Here is a 20,379-nt window from a genome sequence, read left to right as displayed (position 1 = left end):
ACATTTTACTAACATGACGGACCCTGAGGGAGATTAGCCTTTGGCTAAATCAGGGTTTTTAATCCTCAATAAATAAAGTTTATTATTATTACTATTATCATTATTATTATGTTTTCTTCATTAGTAAAAACAAGGTCCAATACTGAAGGTTCATTGCCTTCTCTGTAACGCGTTTTTTTATATGTTGGTAGAGCAAATTGTCCATGATCTGGTTGAGGAATTTGGTAGCTATGTGGTCCACTCCTACAGATGTACTACATGTTATCCAGTCAATCTCCTTCAGGTTAAAGTCTCCTGTAATCAATAGATGGGATGGTTTCATGTTACAGATTTCTCGAATGTGTGTAACTAGGTGTTGGTAGTTTTCAGGGGGACTGTTTGGACCGTGATATATGCATTCAGTGAGCAGGGAATCTTTTCCTTCTAAATGTATTGAACACCAGACTGATTCCTGTGTTACTGTAAGTTTCTATCTGGACACAGTTGATACTGTTTTTGACATAGGCTATAATTCCTCTCCTGCTGTTCAGATTCGAACTATTATTAAACTGGTTGTAGCCCTCAATATTGTAGGAGATAGACCAGGGCTCAAATTTGGACCTTTTGGTGAGTATTTCCGTCAGGTGAATTATGTCCGGGTTTTTCCCTCTATAATGGTTACTCGTTCGTCTAATCTAGATGTGGATAGTGTGTCAACATTTGAGTAAAATATGGAAAATCCATCCACATGTTCATGGTTAAAAACAAGATCCTAGCTAGCTTCTTGAACATTTTGGGTCAGCAGCCCTCAAACTACAGTTTCTTCTGGATCGAGCATGGATTCTTGACTCGATGGAGGTCGAACGAGGTTAACTGGTATCTTTACATTTTGTTCTGGGCTCCAGTTTCTGGGTGTGTCATCTATTGCGTCGTTGTAATCCCTCTGCATTGGCTGTCCTAGGCTCTCCGGATGTTTACGCTGGGTCTCTATAGATGTATCTGGGTTTCCTTGTTTGTTTCGTGTCACCCTTTTCCTTTTGTCTTGGAGTTCTTTCCGTTGTTCCTTCGTCAGATCCCGTAGCAGGATCACTCTTCTTAAATCAGCACTAGCCTTACTCGCTGTTGTTCTTGCTTTTTGGAGCAGCTCTTTTCTTTGGCTTCTACTACCTATCTTGGCTATGACTGGTCTATCTCTTTCCTCACTGGATTTGCCAACTCTATAATGTAGTACCAGTTCCAGGTCTGTAACTTCTAGGCTCGTTGCCAAGTTCCGTAAATGGCTCTTCTTACTTCTGTTTGTCGGTGTTTGTTTCAGAACTCTCCGGGGCATTTGATAGGATGATATTGTTTTCCTTATTTCTCCTTTGGTCTATAGTTCTTTTGTTCTTTCATCAACTAACGATACAATATCTTCCTTTACGGTTTGTACAACAATTTCTTTCAGGTTGTTGATTTCTATTTTGATGTTCTCCTTGCTACTCTCTTCCAATGTCTCCATTTTCTTTTCCAGTCGTCCCATTCTATTCTCGTTTCTTAAGGCCATTCTTTGAAGTGTTGACACAACATTGTCTATTGTTGGCTGTACGTTTGTGCAACTATCACACCACCACTGGCAGTTTTTGTTAGTGTTTTTACAGAAACATGTGTACATAACTTGTACAAGGCCAGTACATTTCTGGCAGTAAGACAATTTACGTCCCCTGCACACAAGTCCTTTGTCGGGTATATGTTTGTTGCGTTTGTCACACACAACATCTTCATTGGAGTCCTTTCTACCTCGTTTGTTCGTTTGTGAAATTGAGGTACTGATTACTAGTTTACTAGGTTTAAACTCGTACTGCTTCTTTGCTGTTGTGCATTCGTTACCATGATCCATTGTTACGCCTCCAAGAAAGCTGGGTCCACGTCCCGAGGCTGGGTACGTTGGTGCTCAGTGCGTATGTGATCATTTCGGGGGTATGATTGTGGCGCGCTGGGCGTCATCGTAGCAGAAGGCTTTCACAGTAGCTCCAATTTGAGCCAACCTGTTTGCCGTGGGTTGCATCTCGTATTCCTGGGGGAAGAAGATCCTGGTAGCTGAGCAGAGTCGGAATCACTGTCAAACTCTTGATAGGAAGGAGACATGATCCGATATTCTGCAACATACTGCTTTGGCTTCGGACTCTGGGTAGACGAGAGGTGATATGGGCCCTCTATCACCAATCGGCTGGTCACGCCGAGCCCTTGGTTTACATACTCCCAAGAAGGCGGTGGCTTAGGGTCAATCGCGAGAGTATACTCTTTCAAATAGTATGTATATTCTTACGAGTATACTATTCTATGTATCTCCGACACTTGGCGCTGGATATCCGCGTCACACCAGTGTCCCCTTGTTGGGCTCCGTGGCGGGTGGAGGCATAGATCGTGAAACAAACAAATATACACATGGGTAAAGATAAAAACCACCAAAACGACGGACATACCAAAATCAGGAACGATGACCCTAGCTCAAAAACAACACAAAACGCAACACAGAACACCCAATTCCCGCAATTCCTTGTGATGACCTCCACACAGAGTGGTAAAACAACGGCCGCGTTGTCGCCACTTCTGTTGAGGAAGGGCATCCAGGGAATCGCAGGGGATGTGAAATCCGTTAAGCCATTGGGATCGGGCGATCTCCTTATAGAGGTTTATCGCCAACAACAGGCGATGAACCTACTCGGAACAACCAGTTTTGCCGGCATCGGTGTCAGTGTGAAACCACACTCATCACTTAATTGCAGCAAGGGGGTAATCAGGTGCCCAGCCTTGCGCAATGACACCGATGAAGACATACTGGCATATTTCCAGGAGGAGAGCGTCCCGGTCTCTGAGGTGAGGCGGATGGTGATCAGGAGAAACAATGATACAATCAAAACAAACACCTTCATCATCACTTTTTCAACGCCAACACTACCCCAAATACTAACAATCGGATACCAGAGGTACAACGTTTCCGTCTACATCCCAAATCCATTGCGATGCCGAAACTGTCAGAAGTACGGTCATCACGAAAAGCGATGTAGACGAAAATCGATCTGCCAGTATTGTGGCCGTGAGGGTCACACCGAGCAAAATGACTGTGACATCGCCAACCTGCGCTGTGTCAACTGTGAGGGGAAGCACGCTGCCTCTTCTCGCGACTGCCCTACCTGGAGCCAGGAGAGGGAGATATTACGGGTTAAATATACCCGAGGTGTCTCTTTCCCCGAGGCCAGGAGGATAGTCGGGAGTGCAGACATTGCTACACCCTCTTACGCACAAGTGACTCGAGGCAAGGCGCCGGTTGACAGTGTCACGGTCAAGGATGCTTCGGTTCAAGTTTCTGAAGACATACCTGCCTGGGGCTCACAAGTCCCAGACATGGCTGGTCAACAGAACTTGAAAATCCTCACGGGGGACCCATCCCGTTTCACGACTTTTCGAAAACCAACCAAAAACAGCAAACAATCAAAACCAGCATCACCATCAAAACCAGCATCTTCATCAAAACCAGCACCTTCATCAAAACCAGCACCACAATCAAAACCAGCACCACCATCAAAAACACCTTCCTCTTCAGGAGAAAACCCTCCAAAGGTTGGCACATCTAGGGCACATGTGCGTTCGCAGCGATCTCGCTCACTCACATCTGTTCCTCGATCCCAACTGAAACCAGAGACAACATCACCCACCAACAGACCTAGGAAAAAAATTAAAATAGCGAGGGGCAAATCCGAAGGACCGGATCTGAATGTCACCTTTGGCAAAGGATCAGAGGACCCGACAAACCGGTTCAATGTCCTACTAGATTTCGATGATGAGATGGAGACGAATGCCTCCGCGCTTCGTGCTTCAACTCCATCGAAATCCAGCCAAAATAACAAAAGATAAATAACACAATTATCCAATGGAACATCCGCGGATTAAAGGCAAATATAGAAGAATTTCAGAATCTATCAAAAGAATTTAGACCCGCCATTTTTTGTCTTCAAGAAATCATGCTCAAAAACCCAATCACGCTTAGAAATTTCTCACTCTACACTAATATTCCAACTGTAGTTAGCAGAGCAGCAGGTGGCGCAGCGGTAGCTGTCCATAAAAATATTCCTCACAGAATGATCAAGTTAAACACAAATTTACAGGCTGTTGCTGTCTGTGCAACATTACACCGACAAATAACTGTCTGTTCAATTTATCTCCCTCCGAGTATTGTTTTCACTTGTGAGCAACTCAATAATCTCGTCTCCCAGCTCCCAACACCATTCATAATCCTCGGTGATTTTAATGGTCATAATAGCCTGTGGGGCTCTCCCAACACAGACGAGAGAGGAAGACGTATTGAGGAATTTATAGATAAAAACAACTTGTGCCTTTTTAACAACAATACCCCTACTTATTTACACCCTGCTACAGGCTCTCGTACCCACATTGATCTATCATTATGCCATCCATCCATTTTACTTGACTATGACTGGAGGGTAAATGATGATCTTTGTGGGAGTGACCACTTCCCAATTTTTCTTCAGAATATTGGGACTCCTCTTGATGATCCTCTACCTCGATGGAATATGCACAAAGCAGATTGGGCCCAATTCCAACACATGTGCATTGAAAAACTAACCATAGACAATTTTACTAACCTCGACGACCCTATCAAAACTTTTACTGAAACACTCACTTCTATTGCCCAAAAGACAATTCCAAAATCCGCTCCAAAACCTACGAAGTTCCTTTTATCTGAAGAATCTTTTAAAACACGCAGTAATCGGGCAGCTGCTCTAAGACGCTACTTCAATTGCCCAACTGCTTCAAACTACAGTGAATTTAAAATTTGGCGGGCAAAGGCTCGGCGATCAATTAAAATTGACAAAAGAAACAGCTGGAGAGAATATGTATCCAAGATATCATCAAACACGTCCTCAAAAAAAGTATGGGATATGATTCGGAAAATAAGTGGGAAAAAGAAAAAGGCAACATCCTCCCACCTCATTAATAAAAACAAAATTTTCTCGTCTATAACTGAAATTGCTGATGCATTTGCAAAAAACATAGCTAAAAACTCATCCCCTCTAAACCACTCCCAAAAATTCCAGTCTTTGAAAAAAAAGAGAGAAAAGAAACGGCTCAATTTCAAATCATCAAACAAAGAAAGTTATAATGAACAATTTACCCTACCAGAACTTGTTGATTCGCTTAGAAAATCACAGGACACTGCTTCAGGTCCTGATGATATTCCATATCAATTTCTAAAGCACTTACCGGACTCTTCACTAACATGCCTTCTTTACATATTCAACCAAGTTTACGCTTCCGGAAAGATTCCCGATTCGTGGAAGAACTCCACAATTATACCTATCCCAAAACCGGGAAAGGATGCTACTGACCCAAACAACTATCGTCCTATCTCTCTGACTAGTTGTGTATGTAAAACTTTAGAACGAATGATAAACACTAGACTGGTTTGGTTTCTTGAGGCCAACGATATAATATCCCCTCTTCAAAGTGGCTTTAGAAATAGAAGAGGGACAAATGACCATCTCATCAGATTAGAGACGTTCATTCGAGAGGCTTTCGCCAAGAAAGAACACCTTGTCGCTGTGTTCTTCGATCTTGAGAAGGCCTATGATACTACATGGCAGTATGGCATCATGAAAGATCTTCACGACCTTGGCGTACGTGGAAACCTTCCCAATTTTATATCTAATTACCTATCAGATAGACACTTCAAAGTCCGTGTTGGTTCAACTTTTTCTGAAACGTCTAAACAGGAAATGGGAGTCCCACAGGGTGGAATCCTATCAGTCACACTGTTTGGACTTAAAATAAATGATATAGTCAAATGTCTTGGTCAATCAACAGAAGGGTCGTTATTTGTGGATGACTTCTTGATCTGTTACAGATCTAAGAACATGCACACGATAGAACGACAACTTCAACAGAGTTTAAACAAACTACAAAATTGGGCAGACGAAAACGGCTTCAAATTCTCTAAATCCAAAACTGTGTGCATGCATTTCTGTCAAAAACGAAAAGCACACAATGACCCAAATCTAACACTCGATGGCACTAGAATTCCTGTTGTTGAACAGACTAAATTTCTCGGCCTCATTTTTGATTCGAAACTCTCTTTCATACCACATATAAAGTATCTGAAGGATAAGTGTTCCAAGGCGTTAAACATTATACGAGTCCTTTCTCATACTGATTGGGGAGCGGATCGTGAAATGCTTTTGCGCCTATACAGATCACTTATTCGAACAAAACTGGATTATGGTTCTATGGTATACGGGTCAGCGCGCAGTTCGTACCTTCAGATGCTAGATCCAATCCATAACCAAGGGCTACGTCTTGCCCTGGGAGCTTTTCGAACAACACCTGTAAAAAGCCTGTACGTGGAAGCAAATGAACCATCCCTTTATGACAGAAGAATAAAACTTTCATTACAATTTGCAACTCAATTAAAATCAAACCCTAAAAATCCTGCTTTCAACCAAGTATTCAACCCCAAATACCAAAACATATTTACGCAAAACCAAAAACTTCTGCCAACATTTGGTATCCGAATTTTGAATTTCCTGCAAGAACTCAACATAAAATTGACGGACATAGCTGAATTTAACATATCTGATGTTCCTCCGTGGACCATTCAAACCCCCGATTTTAACTTTACATTACATGAGCGAGGGAAATCAAGTGTTATGCCCGAAGAACACAAATCCTCCTTTCGGGAATGCATTTCGAATTACCCTTCTCATACACAACTTTACACCGATGGCTCCAAAGAAGGTGAGAAAGTGGCAGCAGCCTGCTGTACTGCCAATACTTGCACTTCAGTCCGACTACCAGACGGCGCCTCCATCTTTTCTGCTGAAGCATGCGCCATTGGTTTGGCCCTCGACCATATCGATGAACACCGCATTAAAAAGGCAATTATTTGTTCAGACTCTCTATCTGTCCTACAGAGTTTACAGTTACGAGATCCTAAAAACACAATCGTACAAAACCTTGCTCATCGAATATCTCGTATATTAAAAAAGTCTAAAATAACTTTACTATGGATTCCGAGCCATGTCGGAATAAAAGGCAACGAATTTGCTGACAGGGAAGCAAAAAATGCATTGAATCTCGAACAAACAAATATCAAACTACCATACACAGATTTTAAACCTACTATTCGTACAGCCATTCAAAATGAATGGCAGAAACGCTGGTCTCTGGAGACCAACAACAAACTTTTTAAGATACAACCGAAACTTAAAACATCTATTCCCAGTCGGAAAGATCGTAGAGAGGAAGTTGTCCTCGCTCGGCTCCGCACTGGGCACACATATCCTACTCATTCGTACCTTTTAAAACGAGAAGATATACCTTCATGCCACGCATGTGACACTCCATTTACAGTGGAGCATTTTTTAATAGAATGTTCCGATTTTAAACACATTCGTGATAACTACTTCCGAGTCCCGGATATGAAAACACTTTTCAGTTCCGTGGATTCGAAGGCATTATTTAACTATTTGAAAGACATCGGTCTATTTTATAGACTCTGATGTCTTTTAACCCACCTTATCCTTTTTGACGTTATATATATATCGCATATTCCATATCATCTATTCGTTATCTCTTTTATTATTTTAACCCCCTTTTATTATTTTTAATTATCTACACATACAATGCGAATACTTTTAAAATGAACCATTTTATCTGATTTTATCTTCGCTATTCACATGTTTGTTAAAAAAGTAAAGTGAATAAATAAATCACCATGGCCCTAAATGACCACAGCCGTCGATGGGCCGTTAAACATAAACAAACAAACAAACAAACCATTGTTACGTTGATTATGTGTTTTAGCAATGGTTTCCTCTGCATGTAACTAGTCACGTGTCACATTCGCCACCTTGTTTCGCTCTGGTGTGTGGTTAGTTAGTGCACTTGCACGCTAGCCATGCCGAGTGAACACAAAATTCAATTATTTTATGTTTATTTATACTGGCACGACAACATGCCGAGTGATCACACAATGTTTTTATATTTAATTTGTTTGATTTATTCTGGCACGAGTATCATGCCGAGTGATAACACATATGAATTGGATATAGAAAGAAAAAAAAGAAAACTGGCACGACAACCAACCCGAGTGGTTACACGTTGTTATGTCTAAACTAGCCCGGATACCTTGCCGGGTTTGCGTGATAACAGTGTTGTATTTGCCTACAGTTTCTCTTCCTCAGCGTGTATATCAAGTATATCCGGCTCATCAATAGAAGAGTTCAGGTCCTCGCGTTGTGTTGTGGCGCAACAGGTATTGATATCGTGGTGTATCATACACGTCCAGGCCCTGCTCAAGTGTGGTGATGAATGTATTCCATCTTTTAGAAGTTTGAGGTTGTTGGAATAACGGGCTTTACCGGAGCGTTTGCCACCGCGACTCTTCCTGAAACAGTTGTTTAAGGGTACTGAGGGTGTACCTAACTCTTTGTTGATCTCATGAATTTTTTGATTTAGTAGGTCCACTTGTCTCCTCAGCTCGATGTCAGCTTCTTTATCACCGTCGTGGGGCCAGCCCTTGAAGTTATTCCACAGTTCTATTGAATAGTGAGAATTCTATTGAATAGTGAGAACAGTCAATATACTTTAACTTTGCGCCTGGTGTTTTGTCAACGATGTTAATGTCTGTATAGCTGTACAATGTTGTTGACTGCTATGTCGTTTCAGTGACTCAATCTGATTGATTTGTTACATGAATCCTTTGTAGTCAGGTCACACGTTCCACTGCAAAAATAAACTAGTATGTTACGGTGTCGGTCTACACTCCGCTTTAACCTCTGTTCGAGTTCGCGCACAAGTCTACTTGTGGTGGCACCCGCTGTACACTATAGTTCACACGGAAATATGCCGTCACAGTCGTTCTTAAGGGTGAATCCTTTACTGGCTGATAGTAGGATGGAATGCCTGTGTAACTTAACCGATTCTTCTCCAACACCGTACCTTTTGATAACACTCTCAATCTTCGCGTCGGTCATTCGTCTCAAGGGATCTGTCGATAGTAAACTTAGAAGTAGAAGTACTGGCACGGGACCATGTCGAGTAAACATACAACGGCAAAAGTGCCCTAGACATCTCGGTGAAAATTATGACAACATATTAGGAATTAAAAAATAATTTTATAGTATTTTTTTTTAATTGTATAGAACTGGTAATGATTTCAAGTTACAACATCTATTTGAACTAGCACGAGGTCATGCCGAGTCATATGGTAACATGTGGGTTGTCGTTTGTCCATGAAGGTTATGTATAGTTGTATCTTGGCACGGGACTCCATGCCGAACACATTAAATATAGTTACAGAAGTACATGTATTTACAGGAATGTACAAACTAGTTTCAAATGAACGAGTGTCAATTGACGATTTCCATTCTCGAGACTGAACTACAGCAAATCAAGACATTGAAAAAGCTATTAACGTTTTTTTAATTTTTTTTTTTGCATATGTGCTAGTTTAAGGTCCCTAAGAAGCATTATGCTCAGGATAGGATGAAGTACTGTATAGTTGTGGCAAAATATATATTTTTCCAAAATGGCGCCCTTTTCTACATGCGGGTATCCCCACCCGTGCTCCCAAAAATATCAAAAAGTAAAAGAGATTTGTTAAATAAACTTATCCTACATGATTGACAGTTCGATATTCAACTAATTCTTTGTTGATATTATATTGATGGCTAATACTTAGCCTGATGTGGGTGGATTCGTCTCCTGCTATTACGAGTGTCAAAAATCTACGTGCGCCATCGGCTTCTGCGCAACCTGTATAAAACATTCGCGTATCCCGGTTGAAACGGTACGTGTGGCGCAGAAATTTTCCACGATAAACGAACGCGCTTAGACCGTTCTATAAGCAGAGCTAAAAATGCACAGTTTCGGAGAACAAAAAAACAATGTATCAAGAATAATATGCCCTTCTTTCATCCGTCCACTAGGGTCACATAACGTATATTATATATATATTATCGGTTCAGATATGTGCCTGTCGTTTTCTTTACATGTTCAACCAGTTCAACTGTTTCAACCGGATACGCGAATGTACCCCAATGTCTCTTTGAATAGTAATACGTCTCTGAGCAAACAAATAAAAATCACAAAAGACTGGCTGTGACCAATTTGGTTGCTCAGAGTTTTCATTGATCTCATACACGGGGGTAACCCGATACTCGCTATTTCGCTTACGTCAGAGTGACCTATTGGTGACGTCAATACGAACTAGGCTCCTATAATCGCTGTTTGGATTACGTCGGAGCAAAAAGTTAGTACCAAATACGGCTTACGGCTGAGGAAAATGCTCCCACGATTGGAAAAGTGTTGCGGCAAAATACAAGATTACGTAAGTATAATGATGTAATATAAGCAACAATGTTGAAACAATGATAACAAAAAATCCTGTTGAAGGTATAGATACTATCACATACACGTGTCATAGTAGATTTAATACTTTAATTATGAATATTCTGACGTAATACACAAATCTACGTGTATTTGATATAAAGATGAATAAAACGATTCCCCGTGTCATTGAAATAGAGTAAATAGCTACAATAATAGAACGAATAATTAATTTATCACATGGACATTACATTTGTGCATAAACCTCTATTTAATACTGGTGATACGGATTACGAACATGCTCAATTTCAGTTGTAACGAATTTCGCTCTGTGTTGGTACGGTTACGTTGTATAACATCGATTATTATGCGAGAATTTTTTATCACTATTTCATATCTCCGTCTCTTTAGGTGGGTTATGTATATTGTCATTATGTAAAAAAAACTGGCACAATAATTGTGGTGGTGTTACATGTTAACCAGCACACTTATAGTTTGGATAATGTTGAGCCATAACAATCACTGGTCCCCTCCCCATATTTGGATAAGGCATGCCAATGTAAAGAAATTAATAGCTCTGAGAGACAAAGTAACTTTGGAAATGAATGTATGTTACTCTTTTACATACCCTCAACATGTCAGTCATGTAATTGTTATACCACTTGAGTAAGCCAGTTAGACATGCTATTATACCCCCGCAACAAAGTTAGGGGGTATACTGGAATCAACATGTCTGTCCGTCCATCTGTCTGTCTGTCCCAACAAAAAGTTGGTTTAGACAACTCCTATTAAAGTAATGGACCAATTTCAACGAAACTTTCCAGATATGATAACTACCACTCCTGAAATTGTGCATTCAGGTACCATTTTTTTTTATTCTGACCCTTTTTGACGAAGTTATGGCCCTTTGTTGAACAAATCCTGAAACTTTTTGTCCGGACAACTCCTTCTAAAGTTATGGATCGATTTCAACGAAACTTTCCAGATATGATAACTACCATCTGAAGTTGCGCATCCAGGTATTCTTTTTTCATTCTGACCTTTATTTACAAAAAAATAGCCCTTTGTTGAAAAATGTTTGTTCGGACAACTCCTTCAAAACTACGGGGCCTATTTCATCCGGGTATTATTTAGTAATGTAAGAGTACCGGTTCCGGCACAGGGTCATCCGTAGCACTCCCCTATATAATCCTTACCATCCTCCTATTGGCAATCCCCCCCCCCCCCCCCCCCTTCTGTAGGGGGCTACCGATCGATGACGTCACAAGTGTAGGGGGTTCTCACTGGCGCAGGGTCATCCGGTGACTCTCCTACATATTCCTTACCACCCCACTAGTGCCCCCCCCCCCTTCGATAGGGGGGTACCGATCGATGACGTCACGTGTATACGGGGTTCTCATGTATTCGGGTTTTTCCTGACTGCATCTTTTTTTTAGCGGCAACGATTGCATTACGTTAAGAAATAGTCAAACCGGTTTCAACCGGTTAAGTTCTTCTTTGATACGCAAAATAAAACAACAACGAGAAAGACATACGTACATTATTTAATTTTCCCCGTCGCGATGGAATGAACGTAGGTCGGAGAGCCATCCCACATCCACTCTTACAAAGATTGCTACTCTATCATGGGAAATATCAATATTTACATCTACATGAGAGCCATCTACATGTACTACCCGCAGTACGGTACTAGAACGATATGTTCATATGTACGCTCTTTCAAATAATACGAGATGTTGAAATTTTCTAGGGTTGTTCACACTCCTACAAATCGGTTACATCTGATGCGCGTATCCAGAAATTGAATTTCTTATGCCAATTTAGCCATTTGACGTAGTGTTGTTTGTTATGGCATTTTCCTCTAGTTTTCAATATGGCTTCCACCTTCCACATGTCATCTTCCCTCCCTTACGTCAACTTTCTGTGGCTTCGACTGATAGAAAGTACCTTTTATCTCATGGCCATCGTAGTCTTTGACTCTGTTCACAGATAAGTCTCCACGTAGTAATTTTTGAGAAATGGTAAATATCTCCCCCGTCCATTTTTCGTCGTATTCTCGGGAGAAAGTGTTCCTCAAATGAGGCAACCTAACTTTATCTCCAACCTTGAACTTGAACGGCTTACGAATCTTTTTCGTTTTTCGTAAGACTGGCTCTTTCTTTGGCCAATACATTCTCCACCACCAGACAGATGTTTCGTTATTTTTGGTAACCTTAGTTGGAGCTGTCCCAATGGTCCTGTGATACGTCTTGTTGTAGCTGTCGGCGAACGTTTGGAGTTTTGTCACGTATTCGTAATTCCTTATGTGTGTGAAATATCTGTACAATCTGGATTTGACGGTCTTGATAACACGCTCGGCTACGGCAGCTTTGGTTTCGTTTTGAGCATATAAATGTTGTATGCCATATCCACCCAGGAGCGCATTCACCTCCTTTGATTTATGATCCGTCTAGGTTGTCTCCCCTGACTAAGAATGTCCTGTAGTGCTGTTGCTACAGATATCCCTTTCTTGTCTTTAAGCGGTCTCATCCACAAGTATTTAGAGAACACGTTTATGACCACGAGTACGTAGGAATAACCGTTGTTTTCACTTTTGAACTTGATCATGTTCATGAGATCGGCAGACCACTGGTCGTCAATCCCCGTCACGAGATATTTGTTTCGTATAAATGGACGTCGGGGAGATCTCTGAAGGCTTTAAGGCTCCTGTCGTTGTAACCATTTTCTTATCTTGTATTTGCTGGTCGTCAATCCCCGTCACGAGATATTTGTTCCGCATAAATGGACGTCGGAGAGCTCTCTGAAGGCTTTAAGGCTCCTGTCGTTGTAACCATTTTCTTATCTTGTATTTGCTGATGACGTATTTTCCGGCCTTCCGTATATATCTGTACAATTTGTCGGGTTCAGAGAAACTCCCCACATTTGTAGGATTGTATTAGGATTATAAAGGGGAGTGCACCGGATGCCCCTGTACCAGAACCGCTACTTTGACACTACTTTATTTTGTCATTCTCACCTACGGAGTAATTGTACTTTGTTGAAAAATGCTTGCCCTGACAACTTCTCCAAAACTACTGGGCCAAGTAGTTTTCAGATATGATAACTACCTCTGATGTTGTGCATCCAGGTATGTTTTTTCACCACCCTTTTTATGGAGTTATGGCCCTTTCTTGAAAAATCCTTGTCCTGACAACTTCTCCTTATCTACTCGGCCGATTTCAAAGGATTCAGATATAATTACTACCACCTGATATTGTGCATCCAGGTATTATTTGTCCAATCTGACCCCTTTTTTTAGCGGAGTAATGGCCCTTTGTTGAAAAATATTTGTCCAGACAACTCCTCCAAAACTATGGGGCCAATTTCAACGGAAGTTTTCAGATATGATAACTACCCCCTGATGTTGTGCATCCAGGTATTTTTTCAGAAAGCATGTCAGTTACCTGTGTACTTAAATAAGTGTACAGCTCAGTGACAAAAGTTCCAAATTATTACTTGATCGGAAATCGGAAATCCAATACATTGCAAGCCAGACTGAGAAATAGATCTAGTAATTTCAATGATGATCTACTCCAATCTAATTTAATTGTCTACTGTCACTGTCAGTGCGGTCATCCCATTGAAGACTCATAACACGGACTTGGATAACTAATCTAATTCCGTGCTCATACCAAGTTTTCTTTGTTTGTAATAATTATGAGGACCAAAGAATAAAGTTGTACCTTGAATTTAATGAATTCATCCCGCTAGACCTGCAGTTAATATTACATTGTAGTAATAATTTATCTTTAGAAGACGACATTAAAATACGTCAAAGCACCCAGCAATATATTTCCGACTCTAATAGATTTTGATATCTCTTTATTATTCAAATAGATAAAACGAATAGTAATAATAAAAAGCAGATTGTATTTTTGTATTATATATTCTTGTATTCAATCTTGTTCGATGCTGACGGCAGGAGAGAAACGGATATTCAAGAACGAATGGAACGACAAAGAGGAAACAAATCAAGGCACGGGATGTGATGGACAATAGTTCAAGATGAAAGTTTTTTACAAGTGTATAGTGTAAACTTCTGCCGTCGGTGTCGAAAAGACTGTCCACATTTAAAAAAAAATATACTTAATCTCTCTCTCTCGTTTATTTTGTAAATATACTTAATCAAAGTATCTCTCTCTCGTTTATTTTGTAAATATGATGTATATATATGTCCTCTTGTAACCTCTTATTGTTAAATTCTATTGGGAAAGGGCTTTATATAAGTTATATAAGTTAAAATATGTTTAAATCAAAAAGCTCAGTGAATAAAGAAATCATTACTGGTGGGAGACTATAAATCGCTTTGCAATGCTTTACCTTATTCAGCCTTTAGCTTAAAGTTCTGGTTTATACAGGAGCGGGGGTATTAGTTGGCCATTAGCTTACAGTTCTAGTTGTTAAATATTGTGAGGTCGTGTCACAGAGCATTACGAACTCCCTTCCTTGAAATAAAAGTTACTGCCCGTTTTTTGATAGTCACACCATACATGTGCGAGCTGCAGTGTGTGATGAATGATATATAAGTGATATGAATAAGAATGTACGTTTATATAATTGTCTGATAATTATTTTATTCTGATAGCACCTGTCCAGATATCATAATTACGATAATACTCGGTCTATATAACTGATACACATCTACCCCAAACGACGGCCAAGTTTGTAATGAGTGTGGTATAAAACTCAGAAGAAAAAAATCAAACTTTTGGGAAGTCTCAGATCTAGAAAAATTAGTTTGATCCTTTGATGTACATCAAATAAATCTCTCGGTCGCGTAACGGTAAATATTGCCAGGCTTTACAGTCGGGTGTCGCTCCTCTGTAATCTTCAAAGGACAGTTATCAGCCTCACGATTGGTCAGGTATTTTTAAACTGAGACAAATCAAATACCTAGCCATGTGCCTTCAATTTTGCTATGACTTTTCCAGGGGTGCAGAGAGCAAACATGAGCGTAACCCCTGGAGTATCGGGGATGCCAAAAGACCTGTTTGTGCATTACATGATTATTTTGTCATAAGTACTCATAGTTCACATCAACTAGGAGCAAGTGCAACTGTTCTACTGTGAACATCTTGACAACTTACAAGGAAATAATTTGATTCGGAAAAAGACCCTTTGTATTTGCATTATGTTCGCTGACTCGTCAACGAGCCAACTCGGGTTATTTGAAGTCATTTCTATGAGATGCCGTACTTTTAACCCGTATGCCATTCTCGGAATGACACATGTATGTATTCCACAAAGTTCTTTTAAATAATTGTTCTCAAGGAACTGTTCCCCAATAGGCAAGTATGATATATGTATGGTTTGTCCGGCTAGTTTAAAGTAAGGTCAACGCCTATGGAGATTTAACATAAGTGTCGGCCATTGCATGGAATTTCAAAACAAGTGAAGCTTAAATCCGGCAAAGTTAGTTTCAGCATTCACATTCTAAAGTAAAGTCAACCTTTGGTTTTAAACGGTAGCTTTCCTTGATTAAAAAAGTCTGATTTAAGACGAAGTTTGACCAGATGCACTTTGTATATCGCCACACAGACTTGAAATTGAAAAAAGGCAAATACCAGGGTCGATATCCCCATGATAAGTGTAATGCTGAATACTGTTAGAGATGAACTGCATTTCGTTTAGCACGTGCTTTTAAAGTTAGCTTCACTACTTATGACAACCATTGAAAAGATAGTATCAATTTCTTAAACATCATTCACGATAACTTGTTTTTATTATGACCAATACCGATCCAGATAGTTAAATACTAAGAGAAGTTAATTTACAAGAATAAGCACAATTGGTGATTGATACTACTGTGACGTAATGTACAACTTCAGTCCTCGTGAGGGTATATTGTATGCAAAGGTAATGCATACCGGTCTGAATTAGCATGGGTAACTCTCTTGAACCATAGTCATCGCCCCATTTTCTAGCTGCATCTAAGTTTTGTTTTGTGTCTTTGTTATTGATTTTTGGCTTTCCTTCATGTTCCGATCTTCAGTCCGCTGAACACGCTAACATTGACACTTAGTCCGAGTTTCCTTATACATTATATTGGGTAGGTAATGAACCGTTCGTGTACATTATATAACAAGCTTTCCTTATACGTTATATTGGGTAGGTAATGAACCGTTCGTGTATATTATATAACACGGTCTGTTGGAGGATACGCCATTTTACATTCTTCACACACAGATCTACATCATGGGGCATCGCTGTAATTTTCAAGGCGACATTAACTCTGCAGAAAGAATCACCCACAAATGAAGAAAACCGCATATGCTGCTGATAACACGTGTCAGAATGTCTGTAACGTATCAGCCCACTCAGTGGAAGAATGTTTTTCGCAAGCGCATTGCCTTTGAAGAATGACCCTAGACTACTAGTATCAGGATATGACTCCGAGGTACTGGTTCATTTCTGTGCAGGATCTGATCAACGATATAACATCGTCTCCCATTCTCCAATCAGCAAACGGCATATAACTGGCCATGATCTGATTGCGCCCTTGTACAACACAACCTATCGACTTTCATTGACAAGCACCATATACATATCAGAGGTTGTGGCGTAGATACGCAACTACCGTCTGCTTTAATAGGAGGAACGTGGGGTAGACGGCGAAAAGCCGAACTCGCTATCCACCACCAGATTATTCTTGCAGTACAAAAACTGTGACAAATCATCACAGACAAAAACTGTGACAAATCATCACAGACAAAAACTGTGACAAATCATCACAGACAAAAACTGTTCTATTACTGTAATTGAGATAGTTTCACAGCTCGACTGAAAGTGTCTAAGTTCCTACCTCTCTCCGGACATTCGGATCGTAGCTGTTTTTAAGAAATTATTAAAAACATCTGCTTTTAAACTTGTAGTTTTCTGTTATGAACGAACACCAAGTTTGGTCAAACAAATGATCATGTAGTTATTCATATTGAAGGTCACACGCGTCAAGTGTTAAAATCTTCAAAGGTATTCTTCTTATTAACCAGAAGGTCTATTGTGATGATGCTATATTTGGCCTGTAGCTTGTTAGGGAGAAAGCCTCATGGAAACAAATGTAAAAACGTGTTAAAATCGTCAAAGGATTTCCTTTTTTTCTGAGAATTTCCGGAAAGGTGATTCTTAATTAGATTTGGACAATTAAAAAAAGAATTACCAGAAAAAAACACAAGTTGGATTCAATCACATCAATAGTTTATTTATACATACATGTATACTTAATTTAAATGAACAAACTGAGTAAAGACAAAAAAATCTCCAACTGAGCAAAAACTTTGTTGTAATTTTCAACATATTTTGGTCAACAATTTTCCATATAGATGCAAATAATGATTTATGGTATAAATGCATTGAATGCTATAAAATGTATAAATTGCCTGTTAGGAAAAACAATTAATAAAAAGTAAAACAAGACAAAATAATGTGAGCGATCCACAGCTCCAGACAAACTTTGTTGTCAATAATTAGCAAAGGGCCGTAACTCTGTATATTATATATCTATAATGACTATAATGAGATGGGGTGGTTTGTATATGGTTTATTAAGAATCACATGACCTATAAGTATGGGACTTTTTTAACTTGTAGTAATTGGAATCACATGCCATATGGATAGTTTGTTTAGTCTATGTAGAATCACATGCCATGTATATATGTGATAGATCGTTTTTCCATGTCTTATGTAGAATCACAAGACACAAGAAAGGGATGATTTGTAAATATCTTATATATAATCATGACCATATGACATACAAATGAGGGATGGTATTAACTTGTCTTGTGTAGAATCTTAACAAGCAGGTGGTCTCTAAGGCAGTTACAGATACACGTTTAGGAAACCATTGGGTCTTGGCTCGTATTACTGTGAAAATGCACTTGTAAAAAGGCAGAGCCGACTTCTCCGTATGTTCGGTGAGCAGCTCAACTCGCCGAAAGTGATGAGCTGTCGTGCGTGACAATATCAAATGTAGTCTACACTTGGTCAAGCCGCTATACGGACATATTTTGCGTACTGTTGGTCTGTTTGTAGACTACACTTGCCATTGCAGACTAACCTTATAATTAACATTCATATAACTTGTAGCTTCTAACTACAATATAATTAGTACAAACTACAGTACTCACAATGTATTTTTTCATGAAGTAGATGTTGCATACACATTGTAAGTCCACCCAAAACATTAAAAAAATATCTGAAAATAAAAACAGTAATACAATTTTCCATCACACTGAATTCCTCCAAATTGATCATTTTAAACTATTGAGAAGCGATCAGTCAGTTTAGTGTTTCTACCTCACTATAAACAGCCACTTTGGACTCCGAATGGAGATTGTTGGATTCATTTATTTCAATTCAGCTGTACCAGAACAGAGATCTTTGTTTTACAGTAAATCTTCTAGCTCAGATTAAGAGACCAGATATTGCAGTATTGATGATTTAACAAGGAATAAAGGACACCGCTCTTAACAAACTCCTACAATGTTATAGTAATATAGACTACAGTGTATTATAATGTATCTCCTCAAAATCTACCACATGAAGAAAAATACTGCAAAGGTAGAAATTCTAGCACGTGAAAATGTTTGTATAGGAACTCTTCAAATGAGGCAATGGTTCCCCGATGTCTTTAATCTATAGATCTATCTACATGTACTGTATATCATATGTGAATAAATTTGCACTGATTTATATCTCAATCAGAAAAACATCGGCATCTCCACACTAAAATATTTTCCATTTTGACAGAAGTTTTACAAAAGATTGATACAAACGACATTTCTTCATGATGGCAAGCTTGAACTGGTGATCTATCAATTATTTTTTTAAGATGCTTAAATAACTTAATAGTTATGTAAACAAAAATGACATGTATAAAATAAACTGAACAATTTCAATTTTTAATGTAAATTAAGTGACTTCTTTACTGGATACACGGATACAGAACTGTTTTATAGAAATAGAGTTAGACTCTTATAGACCCATGCATATTACATAACATTATATTGCACATAAAACTGTAGAGACAGACTTACAGGAATACATTTGGTAAAATTACAATCGTTTACATTGGATCAATATTAATTTCAAGTCCCAATATATTTTTTTATCAGAGTCAAGGACTGAACATACATCATGTAAGAAACGTTATTACCCCAGTCATTATTTACGGAGATCAGGGCCAGTATTCATGAAACCGTTCTCATGCTCAAGCATGGATTTTGTGCTCAAGTCTAATTTCTTGTTCTTGTTGTAACTTAATAAATCTTGTTTTGTCAATGCTTTGGAAACAGTTTGAAGAGACTTGAAGCCAAATACTGTTTACTGCTAACTACTGTTTCAATGTTTACATTTGACTTTTTGATTGTTTTACATGATTTAAGCTAATAACAAGAAAGTTGGCTTGAGCACAGAATCCATGCTTGAGCATGAGAACGGTTTCATGAATACGGGCCATGGTATCAAAAACACAATGAAGATCTGGTATCAAAAACACAACAGAGATCTGGTATCAAAAACACAACGAAGATCTAGTATCAAAAACACTCACTCACAAAAACGGTATAAACTGTTTAGTATCAAAGCAAACACTGAACCTACTCTAGACTATCTTTCCAAATAAATAATTGTCAAATCTCACTACCACACACTAACACCCAATAGGTGCATCCATTGATCCCTGGTTTGGCAACTACATGTACATCATTTTCTAAATCTTGACTAGGGAGAGTATAAAACAAGTGTGACATAATTTTGTAGTGTTGTGTGATGTCATTACATTGACTTTTTGTAGTGTTGTGTGATGTCATTACATTGACATTTTGAAGTGTTGTGTGATGTCATTACATTGACCTTTTGTTGTGTTGTGTGATGACATTACATTGACATTTTGAAGTGTTGTGTGATGTCATTACATTGACCTTTTGAAGTGTTGTGTGATGTCATTACATTGACCTTTTGAAGTGTTGTGTGATGTCATTC

At 39.2% G+C, this 20,379-nt stretch overlaps 1 protein-coding gene across 1 annotated transcript; it reads left to right on the top strand.

The window, feature by feature from the left end:
- Window positions 1-2,403: 2,403 nt before the first annotated feature.
- On the top strand, window positions 2,404-3,873 carry LOC110442738. The gene is made up of 2 exons (XM_021486486.1): window positions 2,404-3,370; window positions 3,563-3,873. The coding sequence occupies exons 1-2, from the start codon at window positions 2,404-2,406 to the stop codon at window positions 3,871-3,873; spliced, it is 1,278 nt and encodes a 425-aa protein (XP_021342161.1).
- The last annotated feature ends 16,506 nt before the right edge of the window (window positions 3,874-20,379 follow it).

The sequence above is a fragment of the Mizuhopecten yessoensis genome, unplaced genomic scaffold (assembly GCF_002113885.1).
Source record: "Mizuhopecten yessoensis strain PY_sf001 unplaced genomic scaffold, ASM211388v2 scaffold716295, whole genome shotgun sequence".
In the NCBI taxonomy this organism is placed as follows: domain Eukaryota; kingdom Metazoa; phylum Mollusca; class Bivalvia; order Pectinida; family Pectinidae; genus Mizuhopecten; species Mizuhopecten yessoensis.
The sequence above is the reverse complement of the archived record's forward strand: the minus strand, read 5'-3'. Positions and strand labels throughout refer to the sequence as shown.

Excerpts from the sequence above, each read along its gene's own strand:
- LOC110442738 (XM_021486486.1), top strand. The coding sequence starts at position 2,404 with ATGGGTAAAGATAAAAACCACCAAAACGACGGACATACCAAAATCAGG. Across the intron at positions 3,371-3,562 it reads ACAAGTCCCAGACATGGCTG|GAGAAAACCCTCCAAAGGTT; the intron begins GTCAACAGAACT and ends CTTCCTCTTCAG.